General features: G+C 38.2%; 1 protein-coding gene across 1 annotated transcript in view; it reads left to right on the forward strand.

Moving 5' to 3' along the window:
• The first annotated feature begins 323 nt into the window (after positions 1-323).
• Positions 324-13789, forward strand: part of LOC139749415 (uncharacterized) — a 267630-nt gene continuing 254164 nt past the window's right edge. The window contains exons 1-2 of the mRNA XM_071663251.1: positions 324-445; positions 6304-6441. Of these exons, the coding sequence (XP_071519352.1) occupies positions 6315-6441 (127 nt within the window). The 5' untranslated portion in view covers positions 324-445; positions 6304-6314. The remainder of the gene's footprint in view (positions 446-6303; positions 6442-13789) is intronic.

Below are 13789 nucleotides of genomic sequence, written 5' to 3' on the forward strand. Positions count from 1 at the left end.
CACATGGATAATTTTAAGTGCCTGGGATCGAACTAGACGCCTTTCGCATGTTTAGCGAGCACGTTATCCTTGCATGCTATCATGTGTACATACAGAGAGATCAGAAAAATATGATACTTTATGTTTAATTCAGAGAGGAGGAAACACGAACGTAAAACTCCCTCCTCGCAAAACACAACCAGTAATCACCGTCTGCAGCGATTCATTCAGGCGCACCTGTGACCAACTCACAACACGGACTTTAACGAGACCTACAGTGACGTCATGAGCGTTGAGGATTCCCATTGGCTGAGCCGGGTTAATGACGTCACAAACATTCTAGTGTCTTATTGGTTGACCAGTAATTCAACTTTTGTTTACACCTGGCCAACTGAGGAGCAGGTGCAACCACATCACACAATGTGAAGTGACATACCTTCTTTTCAGTTTTTCACAGGCTCATTTCGTAAGTCAGATATATTATTCATAATATTGGCAATGACTGTGAAATTTTGATGATAGAAGACAGTAGATAGAGACGTGGTTGGCCTCGTAATGTGTTAATAAGAGTACACATGTAGGTGTGACAGAGAGCTTGCCTGAGGATAGCCCACTCTCACTCGCTTTCTTTTGACCCCAATACCCTGCCAGTTTAAATGAATACTTTTGATTCTTAGAGCTTACTCATCATAATATGAGGCCGTATGAGTGACGTTGAGATGAATTCAAATTATGGAAAGCTTGGAAAGTGCATGTGCTGTAGTTTGCAGAGTTCAGTGCATAACCCTGGGTATGTTGAACCTTAATAGAACATACCCCTGTCTTGGGAACTTTATAGTATGCATTCTATAGATATTACTAAATTTCTATTAAATGCAGTCGATCGATCTTTTAGTCTTTAGAATTGATAAGCCTGCAAATGGATGTTGGGCGCCTACAAAAGTTTTATATATATATATATATATATATATATATATATATATATATATATATTTATATTTATATTTATATTATATGTATATAATGTATATATATATATATATATATATATATATATATATATATATATATATATATTTATATTAATATATGTATATGATATATATATATATATATATATATATATATATATATATATATATATATATATATATATTTATATTAATATATGTATATGATATATATATATATATATATATATATATATATATATATATATATATATATATATATATATATATACGTTTATAATATTTTTTTTTCAAACTATTCGCCATTTCCCGCATTAGCGAGGTAGCGTTAAGAACAGAGGACTGGGCCTTTGAGGGAATATCCTCACCTGGCCCCCTTCTCTGTCCCTTCTTTTGGAAAATTAAAAAAAAAATCGAGAGGGGGAGGATTTCCAGCCCCCCGCTCTCTCCCCTTTTAGTCGCCTTCTACGACTCGCAGGGAATACATGAGAAGTATTCTTTCTCCCCAATCCCCAGGGATTTTTTTTTTTTTTTTTTTTTTATACTTTGTCGCTGTCTCCCGCGTTTGCGAGGTAGCGCAAGGAAACAGACGAAAGAAATGGCCCAACCCCCCCCATACACATGTACATACACACGTCCACACACACAAATATACATACCTACACAGCTTTCCATGGTTTACCCTGGACGCTTCACATGCCTTGATTCAATCCACTGACAGCACGTCAACCCCTGTATACCACATCGCTCCAATTCACTCTATTCCTTGCCCTCCTTTCACCCTCCTGCATGTTCAGGCCCCGATCACACAAAATCTTTTTCACTCCATCTTTCCACCTCCAATTTGGTCTCCCTCTTCTCCTCGTTCCCTCCACCTCCGACACATATATCCTCTTGGTCAATCTTTCCTCACTCATTCTCTCCATGTGCCCAAACCATTTTAAAACACCCTCTTCTGCTCTCTCAACCACGCTCTTTTTATTTCCACACATCTCTCTTACCCTTACGTTACTTACTCGATCAAACCACCTCACACCACACATTGTCCTCAAACATCTCATTTCCAGCACATCCATCCTCCTGCGCACAACTCTATCCATAGCCCATGCCTCGCAACCATACAACATTGTTGGAACTACTATTCCTTCAAACATACCCATTTTTGCTTTCCGGGATAATGTTCTCGACTTCCACACATTTTTCAAGGCTCCCAAAATTTTCGCCCCCTCCCCCACCCTATGATCCCCACCCCAGGGATAAATGTATATAATATATATATATATATATATATATATGTATTTCTTTCTTTCAAACTATTCGCCATTTCCCGCATTAGCGAGGTAGCGTTAAGAACAGAGGACTGGGCCTTGAGGGAATACCCTCACCTGGCCCAATTCTCTGTTCCTTCTTTTGGAAAATTAAAAAAAAAACGAGAGGGGAGGATTTCCAGCCCCCCGCTCCCTCCCCTTTTAGTCGCCTTCTACGACACGCAGGGAATACGTGGGAAGTATTCTTTCTCCCCTATCCCCAGGGATAAATTATATATATATATATATATATATATATATATATATATATATATATATATATATATATATATATCCCTGGGGATAGGGGAGAAAGAATACTTCCCACGTATTCTCTGCGTGTCGTAAAAGGCGACTAAAAGGGAAGGGAGTGGGGGGTTGGAAATCCTCCCCTCTCATTTTTTGATTTTCCAAAGATAGGTACAGAGAAGGGGGCCAAGTGGGGATTTCTCTCAAAGGCTCAGTCCTCTGTTCCTAAAGCTACCTCGCTAATGCGGGAAATGGCGAATAGTATGAAAAGAAAAAAAAGAAAATATATATATATATATATATATATATATATATATATATATATATATATATATATATATATATATATGGGGACAGGGGAGAAAGAATACTTCCCATGTATTCCCTGCGTGTTGTAGAAGGCAACTAAAAGGGAAGGGAGTGGGGGGCTGAAAATCCTCCCCTCTCATTTTTTTTTTTTTAATTTTCCAAAAGACGGAACAGTCCTCTGTTCTTAATGCTACCTTGCAAATGTGGGAAATGGCGAATAGTATGAAAGAAAGAAATATATATATATATATATATATATATATATATATACATATATATATATATATATCTTTTTCTTTTCTTTTAAACTTTTTGCCATTTCCCGCGATAGCGAGGTAGCGTTAAGAACAGAGGACTGGGCCTTTTTTGGAATATCCTCACCTGGCCCCCTCTGTTCCTTCTTTTGGAAAATTAAAAAAAAAAAAAATGAGAGGGGAGGATTTCCAGCCCCCCGCTCCCTCCCCTTTTAGTCGCCTTCTACGACACGCAGGGAATACGTGGGAAGTATTCTTAATCCCCTATCCCCAGGGATATATGTATATATGTATATAATATATATATATATATATATATATATATATATATATATATATATATATATATATATATATATATATTTTTTTTTTATTATTTTTTTTATTATACTTTGTCGCTGTCTCCCGCATTTGCGAGGTAGCGCAAGGAAACAGACGAAAGAAATGGCCCATCCCCCCCCATACACATGTATATACATACGTCCACACACGCAAATATACATACCTACACAGCTTTCCATGGTTTACCCCAGACGCTTCAGTGCCTTGATTCAATCCACTGACAGCACGTCAACCCCGGTATACCACATCGCTCCAATTCACTCTATTCCTTGCCCTCCTTTCACCCTCCTGCATGTTCAGGCCCCGATCACACAAAATCTTTTTCACTCCATCTTTCCACCTCCAATTTGGTCTCCCTCCTTTCCTCGTTCCCTCCACCTCCGACACATATATCACACATATATACCAACACACAGTTGGTAATAAGTACAATGAGTTTTTAATGAGAATATGTAAAGACCATTTTTTTTTATGTCTAACAAATAGTAGTGCTGTAGAATTTTTTTTGTAGGTTATTTAAATTATTGTAATATCTTGAGAAATTGCTTTCTATCAGAATATCTCAAGGAAGTTGTATGAATTTGTAAAAGTTTATTAAAGCAGTTTCATTCAACTGCTCAATATGAGAGATTATATTTGTTTTCTTGGAGGGCAAATATGGTGCATTTTTATCGATACTTCCTATGTAATGGGTAACATTCTTTTGGTACAAGTGTAAGTGTATTGGTAATAGCAGGATCTGTACTCCAAAACACCATTTTAGAAGTATCCAGTTATTCCCATGATGGTTTTCATATATCATTCTTATGTTAATATTTTTGAATGTCTTAAAAGCCCAGCTATGTACGGAAATTATTTGATGATTTTCTAGGCATTCATTTCTAACTTGTCCTGACTGATGTTCCCATTCAGGGAACATAATACTTTTAGCCTCACATTACAAGATTGCCAGAAAAAAATTCTCTGGAGACTCAAAACACTGCATATCATATGGTATTCAGTGAATCTTTTGCAGTGAACCATCCAATATATTTCATCACTACAAGCATATCCAAGAACATTTAGGCCTTGATATTGACCAGTTTCCTTGCAAAAATAGAAAAAATTTACTAGAGAATAAAAGTGAAAGGCTACATCAGTAATAGTCAAAGACATACATTTGTAAGGAGGGTAAGATATGGTATGAAGATTTATTACATATCCTTAGTAGAGAAAAAAAGAACATAGATATTCAATATATAAAGCCTGACTTACCTTTGTCTGTAGTGTTACTAGAGCACAGATAATAAAGTCTAGGAGAATGGAGAACATCTTTATCTTCTTGAGAGATTTGTTTATTTTATGTAAGTCACCAGTCAGATTACATATATGTAGTTTACCATATATTCATAGTTTTTGTTCTAAGTGACATGCATGGGTTAGAAGTGAGAGTAGTTCTATTAAGAATGTTATGACAGTGTAAGTTAATGTCTTGGATATTTCACATTAACAAGCTTCAATGACTCAGATTAATCACATTTCCCCATCCGCTGCACCAGCCTTAAACCTGAGGTAACCCCATGACCAGCTTATTTAAAAATGAAATAAATTTTTACCCAAAATACCATCATTACCTTTACAAAATAGATATAATGACATTGCAAAACCCATCTTATGATTACGATGAGCCTTGAAACTTTAACTTTTAGGGCAGTAGGTGCTTCCAGGCATACAACTTATCTGTCATGTTTAGGAATCACTCGGTGATGTAGAATTTAAACTTTAGTATATTGGTTAACATTGGAGACAAATGTTTGACACATTAAGCATCACGAGATGAATTGCCATTGGAACAAATAAGCTGATTCCAGAGTCATTGGGGCTAGGTTAGTTTACTAAATATTTACAGATAAAACTCATTGTCTGAAGTATTCACCAGTAGACTGTTTGTCATTGATTATCATGGATGTGAGTTGTGTGTTTTCATCACACTTTGTTGACTGGCATGACAGACCTGAATTGATATCCTCATTTATCTCCTCTTTCAAATGCAATCAAATGCAAGAGGCACTTTTATCGTCTTATGTTACTGAATTACTTATACGCACTTACAGTTATGCCAGTATAGGACTTATCCCTTTCGATAGTTTTTGTATTGCAAGTGTTATTTGTTCTATGATTTTTCATGTTCACAGGGTATTTGTAAAAGGAAAGAATAGTCTGTTGACTAGTTTTTATTTGATACAGAAAAGTCGTACAGTCATACCCTTCATTTTTCTCTTTCAGTAATGGATTTAGGAAATGTCCTCTTATCAGACTTTATTTACAGATTTGGTAGAAAGATGTACAGAAGTAAAGACAGTTTGACCTAGCTGTTATTGGCACATAGATGCACAAAAGACAAAGTATTTGAATGAATAATTTGAAGCTTGTAAGACCACATGATTGCAGTTATTTGCTAGACATTATTGAATAACCCACTGATTTCCTTGGGATAGGAAGAATTTATTTTCAGACTCTGACATTATAAGAATGGAGGAGGAAGTCACAGATGGGTAATGGGTCCCAGATGTGAATTTCATTGGTGAAAGAATATGTGGATTATATACATCAGTGAACTGAAGTTAAATGAAAACCTGAAAGAATTTGAAACAAAGTGACCTTAATACTCTCACATGAATAGAAAGCTTTAATTTTTTTTAGATGATTGAGGAGTGGAGATATTTATCAATTCATCAAAGTGTTCATCATGTTGGTAATGTAAAAGCCTTCCAAGCTGTTTAGTTGTACATAATATGGATTCTCTGCATTCACTTTTTTTTTAGTTATCTGGTTTGTATAGCTGTTTTTCAGGTTTTTGTCTATAAAAACTATAATATATTGTTATCTCCTTGTCTTGTAATGTTTCATCAGACACTGCCATCATGACAGCATCACAGACCAACACGGGCTTGACAGCACTGGATGGCTTGCCTAAACCATTTGTTAATGCCATGAGAACATTATTTGACATCATGGATGACCAGCGCACTGGCTATGTTAAGTTTTCAGGTGAGATCTTTGGCTTGTTGATGTTTTAAAAATCAAATCTCTATCTCCTTTATGTTATCATTGTTTTTGGTACATTTGGAGGGAACTAGGATTTTGATTGATTAAAAATTGTTTTTGAAAGTAAAAAACTTTGCCATGGATGTACTTGCCATCCACCTACTGTATAGTTATATGGCCCAGATGTACACATTTTAACTGGTTGCTAGAATTCAAAGATGTGAGAAGGGTTGGCACCCTTTCTTAGCTGAGTTAGTCATTATAATGGCAGTTTGTTTACTTTGTGTCATTCAGGGACTTTCATTGCTATTTTGAGTCTTATACCATCTACATTTAAGGGTGAACCTAAATACGGCCACCATTTAGTGTGACCAACTTCCTCCAACCCTCTCCTAAACTATGCATCATGCACACAGTCCATCATATTCCTTCTTACCAGGAACATGTCAGTTATGCTATTGTCTGCCGTGTTTGCCCTTCGTCTGAACTAGGAACATATCAGTTATGTTCTTGTCTGCCCTGTCTTCCCTTTTCCTGTATTAGGAACATAACAGTTATGCTCCTCTCTGCCTTGTTTTCCATTTGTCTGTACCATATGTGTTAACATCTGTATGTTTAAAGTATATATTTTCAACACTTATGCCCACTAATGTATACAAACCATATATCTGCATAACCTCCTCCGTTGTCCCTTACCCATCCATTCAAGTCACCTACCCGTACCACATAGTGTCTACCTGACATCTATTTTCTCTGTTTCTCTTTCAAAGTGTTTTATTTTCCATCAGACATCCATAGTCTCCTCTCATCTATCATTGCAGTCTCCTTCAAGAGGATTAACTCTTACAGTTGAAGTAAGACTTTCATGCCTTGGTTTTATTTGTGGAGTAAATCATGTAACTCACTTCTGATTATATTTCTGTTAGCACAGTACAGTCTTAAAAGTTAGTTGACATGATTTATTGCATCATTTACTTTGTGGCATTGAGAGTGAAGGGTTGCAACTTCTGCTCACTGTCCATGAGTTTAGTGATATTTTTGCTCTTTTTATTCTGGGTGATATTTTTCCTCTGCTAGTAAATAACTACAGATCTTAAGTTATTCATGGAAGAAAAGGCTCATAATCTTGCTGCGAAGCAAGATGCATGTACAAGTGAAATCTCAAGATTTTTTGGCAGGGCCAAATTCTCTCTCTCTCTCTCTCTCTCTCTCTCTCTCTCTCTCTCTCTCTCTCTCTCTGGAAAGTTGGGTTCAATCAACCTTGGAGATAAGTAAGGCAACCTGGGACATGTGTTTCAACACCCCATGCTTCAACAGGTTATCAGTTGCCTTACTAGTCTTCCTAGATTGATCAGACTCAAGTTTTTGGGGAAGAATATAATTTGAAGGATAAAAAAGTATCCAGATGGAGCACTTGGCTGTCCCAATCTCACTTGTAAATACATTTTCTTGCTTCCAAGCAAGAATACAGACCTTGTCTTGCTGGTTCAACCTTTTATACCTCACGGGTAAATACTTGTAGAGAAAAATATCAGTCAGAACAGAAATAGCAAAAATATTACGTGACTTTGAGCAGAAGTTGTATCCCTTCACTCTCTGTGCCACAGGGTAACTGTGTTAGCGTATTATATTATCTAACTTCTAAAAATGTACCATGCTGCCAGACAGATGATATTCCCACTATACGCAAGGAATGTGATTTGATCAAAGAATGAAACCAAAAACACAAAAACCTCATTTTTCTTGGTGATTCTCAGACTTCTTTTTGCAGACTGTACCTAATGCATATGCAACCATTTCAGATATTCTTATCTATCACACATGAATTCTGCTCTTGATATTCTTGTTGTGATATAATTGCTGTCAAGCTTCGTTTTAAACCACACACTCTTGATTGATAATGGCACACCTTCCCATATGTACATATCTGCATTATCTTGTCGGCCTTATCTCACACTGTTTAGCCCGTCCTACTCAGAGATTCTACATACGTTCATCCTCGTCTCACACAAACCTCACATATCTAATTTGCCTTTTTGGAAAGTTCCCTTTAACTTCAATATTCTTACACTCATCATGTATTTCACTCAATTTCTGCTCACCCATGAGGACCTGGATTGAAAGCAGTTGCAGACATGTTCTGGAGGCAGTGTAAGAATTCATTATTAAGTGGCTGCCTTTAAAATGAGCAGGACTTTATGTATAATGTGTGGAGGGAAAGCTAGTATGAAGATGTATGGAAAATGATGAAGAGGAAAAAAGTCTGGAAAGAGGAAAAAAAGTCTGGAAGAAGCTGAATCAGTCAGTAGGTAGAGGTGAAGGGGGTCAATGAGTATAGAATATGTCTTGAATAGAAAAGTGTAAAAGATGTAGATTTGAATTGAGGGAAAGTATGTAAAGATTTTAAGAGAAAACTGAATGAGAAATTTAAGGATGAATATTTCTGAAAAGAGATTAATTGAGGGATTAGAGAGGTATGTGTAAGGAGCGTTTTTGTATTACACAAGTCAAGAGGAATGCTGGTATCAGGACAAAGTTTGTGATAGGTAGAGAGAACCAATCGAAAATTATATTTAACATCTAACACTTAAAAGACCAAGCAAGGGGGGGTGATGTGGGACTAGTGTTACCCAGGTGAAATGCCTAATAATGAAAATTACTTTTAGGTAAATGAAATAATTACTGTAGGACTACTGCTTGCATTTTGCTGTTAAGAAAATCATTGATATCATTGATAACATAAAATGATTATTTGTTCATTCATTCACATAAAATAAAGTTGTGTAAATAAATGCTTGAAATTACCCATAAAATATGCATGTAGTATAATGTGTGTTTCTTCAGTTATGTTAGTCTCCCTTTTCCTATGTTTTTAAGGTAGCACCAGGAACAGATGAAGATAGTGCACATTGCTCACATCCATTTTGTTTCAGTTGTATGCAGTGCACCAAAACCACAGCCTGATATCCACAACCACCATAGCCTCGTATTCACAACCAGGCCCTACAGACCTTTCCATGGTTTCCCCTAGCTGTTTTACATGCCATTGTTCAGGGCATTGACAGCATGTTGCCCCACTGTATATCACATCATTCCTACACAATACCGTGTATATCAAATCATTCCAGTTCATTCAATCCCATGCAAACTTTTCACATCCTGCATGTTTGGTCCTCGAACACTCAAAATGTTTTCCATTTCATCCTTACATTTCCTGTTTAGTCTCCCTCTTCTCTTTTCCCCTGCACTTTTAACGCATGAATCCTATTTGTCAACCTATACTTACTTACTCTTTCCATATGTCCTAACCATTTCAGCACATCCTCTTCAGCTCTCTCAGCCACACTCTCCTTATTACCAAACCTCTCTCTTACCCTTTTATTACTCACTCAAGCAAACCACCTCACAGCACATATTGTCCTCAAACATTCCATTTTCAACACTTCCACCTTCCTCTTCCTTACATCCATACAACATTGTTGGCACTACTATACCTCCAGACATACCCTTTTTGCCTTCCCAGATAACTACCTTTCTTTCCACACATTCCTCACTGCTTGAGGAACCATTACCCCCTGACCCATCCCATGACTCACTTTCTGCTTTCATGGTTCCATTTGCTGCCATGTTTACTTCCAGGTATTTAAAACAATTAATTTCTTCCAAATTCTCTCCATTCAAACTCACACCCCAACTAACGTGGCTCTCTGCCCTACTAAACTCGAATAACCTTGCGTCTATTCACATTTACTTTCAACTTTCCCCTTTCACACATTCTCCCAAATTTAGCCACCAACTTCAGCAGGTTCTCACTCAAATCTGCCACCAGTGCTGTCATCAGCACACAAGTGGTTCACTTCCCAGGCCCCCACACCCATAAAACTTGCATTTACCTCCCTCACTACCCCATCCAGAAACAAATTAAATGGCCATGGTGACATGGTTCTACACTTACACTTGATGAAAACTCACTGCTTCAAGTAGCTTTCCTCTTAAACCATATATTTGTAAGATTTGTAAGGCATTACTGTCAACCCTATCATATGCTTTCTTCAGATCCATAAATGTCATGCATTAATCCTTTTTCTCATAAGTATTTTTTTACACACATTTCCGAAGGAAAAACCTGATCCACACATCCTACACCACTCCTGAAACCATATTATTCCTTCCTTGTCTGATGCTCTGTGTATCCCTTCACCCTCTCAGTTATCACTCTCCCATACAACTTACTGGGTGCACTCATCAAATTTATACCTCTCTAGCTCCAGCACTCATCTTTGTCCTCCTTGTATATAGTGGCCCTATACATGCATGCATTCTGCCAATCCTCAAGCACCTCACCACAATCCATACATACTCTGAAAATATTGTCTCACCATTCAACAACTTAGTCACCCACTTTCTTTAGAAATTCCAATGCAGTACCATCCTCTCCAGCTGCCTTGCCACATTTCATCTTATGCAAGATTTTTACCACTTCCTTTTTCTTCACCAACCGCTTTCCATGATTCTCGCATTCCGCACACATCTCCAACCCAAACACCCTACATCTGCCACAGTTTCATCATTCAGTAATCCCTCAAAATTCTCACTCCATCTCTTCCCCACCTCCTGGAAAGTTAAGATGAAGTGTGCATTTTGCTTACCTAGAAGCATTCATAGGCCGCCTGGGGTCAGCACATAGTTTCAAATCCTTGATAAAATAGGTACTTCACTATGGCTATGTTATACTATTATTTATCATAGGGCCATTCCCTGACATATGTCTGAGTTTTGTTCTGACCGACTGGTTGGATCTCGAAATGGAAATAATTTGGTTGACAGATGCTATGATGTACACAATGCTAGGATATTGTCTGACATTCATTATCATACACACGCACCTGTTAGCACTGGCGGATGTATGACCAAGCATGACTTTTATTTTCTTATATTTTATATTTCCATGGTTCCATCCACTGCCAAATCCACTTCCAGATATCTAAAACACTTCACTTCCTCCAGTTTTTCTCCATTCAAACTTACCTCCCGATTGACTTGTCCCTCAACACTACTGTACCTAATAACCTTGCACTTATTCACATTTACTCTCAGCTTTCTTCTTTCGCACACTTTACCAAACTCAGTCACCAGCTTCTACAGTTTCTCTCCTGAATCAGCCACCGGCGCTGTATCATCAGCGAATAACAACTGACTCACTTCCCAAGCCCCCTCAGCCACAACAGACTGCATACTTGCCCCTTTTACTAAAACTCTTTGCTTTCACCTCCCTAGCAACCCCATCCATGAACAAATTAAACATCCATGGAGACATAATGCACCCCTGCCACAAATCAACATTCACTGGGAACCAATCACTTTCCTCTCTTGCTACTTGTACACATGCCTTAAATCCTCGATAAAAACTTTTCACTGCTTCCAGCAACTTGCCTCCCACACCATATACTCTTAATACCTTCCACAGCGTGTCTCTATCCACTCTATCATATGCCTTCCCCAGATCCATAAATGCTACATATTTCTCACATACATTCTTCAATGCAAACACCTGATCCACAGATCCTCTACCACTTCTGAAACCACACTGCTCTTCCCTGATCTGATGCTCTGTACATGCCTTCACCCTCTCAATTAATACCCTCCCATACAGTTTCCCAGGAATACTCAACGAACTTATACCACTGTAATTTTTTATTCATATTTTTTCCCGTCATATGTAGGAATGGTTGTAAGTCTCAGGTTGTAAGTAGAGGATCAGGTGTGCTTGATTACCATTTCCCGCATTAGTGAGGTAGCACCAGGAAACAGATGAAGAAAGACCCATCCACTCACATACACATGTATATACATAAATTCTCGGCACCACCTCACATCCACAGGAAACAGCATGGCCGTCCCGTGTCAGCAAGGCCACATCTATTCACACTCATTCTCTAGCTGTTGTGTAATGCACCAAAACCACAGCCCTCTAGCCATATCCAAAGGCCCCACAAACATTTCAGTGGTTGACCTTGGATGTTTCACATGCCCTGGTTCAGTCCGTTGACATATTGACCCACATATACCACATCATTCCAGTTCACTCTATACTGTGCACGCCTTTCACCCTCCTGCATGTTCAGGCCCTGATCGCTCAAAATCTTTTTCACTCCATCCTTTCACCTCCAGTTTGGTCTTTCTCACTCATTCTATTTATATGACCAAACCATTTTAACACCCCTCCTCTGCTCTCTCAACCACACTCTTTTTATTTACACTTATCTCTCTTACCCCTTCATTACTTAATCGATCAAACCACCCCACACCACACATTGTCTTCAAACATTTAATTTCCAACATATCCCCCTCCGTCATACAACCTTGTCCACAACCCATGCCTCGCAACCATATAATATTTTTGGAACTACTATTCATTCAAACATACCCATTTTTGCTCCGAGATAACGTTCTCGCCTTCCACACATTCTTCAACGCTCCCAAAACCTTTGCTCCCTTCCCCCACCCTGTGACTCACTTTTGCTTCCATGGTTTCATTCACTGCTAAATCCACTCCCAGATATCTAAAACACTTCACCTCCAGATTTTCTCCATTTACACTTACATCCCACTTTACTTGTCCCTCAACCCTACTGAACCTAATAATCTTGCTCTTATTCACATCTACTCTCAACTTTCTCCTTTCACACACTTTTCCAAACTCAGTCACCAACTTCTGTAGTTTCTCCCTTGAATCAGCTACTAGAGCTGTATCATCAGCAAACAACAACTGACTCACTTCCCAGGCCCTCTCATCCCCAACGGACTGCATACTTGCCCCTCTCTCCTTCACTCATGCATTTACCTCCCTAACTGCCCCATCCATAAACAAATTGAAGAACTATGGGGACATCACACACCCAATCCGCAGACCAACCTTCACTGGGAACTAATCACTCTCCTCTCTTCGTACTTGTACACATGCCTTACATCCTTGTTAAAAACTTTTCACTGCTTCTCTCCATTTAACCTCCCACATCAAATACACTTAAGACCTTCCACAAAGCATCTTTGTCAACCCTATCATATGCCTTCTCCAGATCCATAAATGTTACTTACAAATCCATCTGTTTTTCCTAAGTATTTCTCACACATGTATTTCAAAACAAACACCTGGTCCACGCATCCTCTACCACTTCTGAAACCACACTGCTCTTCCCCAATCTGATGCCCAGTGCATGCCTTCACCCTCTCAATCAGTACCCTCCCTTATAATTTTCCAGGAATACTCAACAAACTTATGCCTCTGTAGTTTGAACACTCACCTTTATCCCCTTTGCCTTTGTACAATGGCACTATGCATACATTCCTC

Source organism: Panulirus ornatus, chromosome 7, assembly GCF_036320965.1.
Source record: "Panulirus ornatus isolate Po-2019 chromosome 7, ASM3632096v1, whole genome shotgun sequence".
NCBI lineage: Eukaryota > Metazoa > Arthropoda > Malacostraca > Decapoda > Palinuridae > Panulirus > Panulirus ornatus.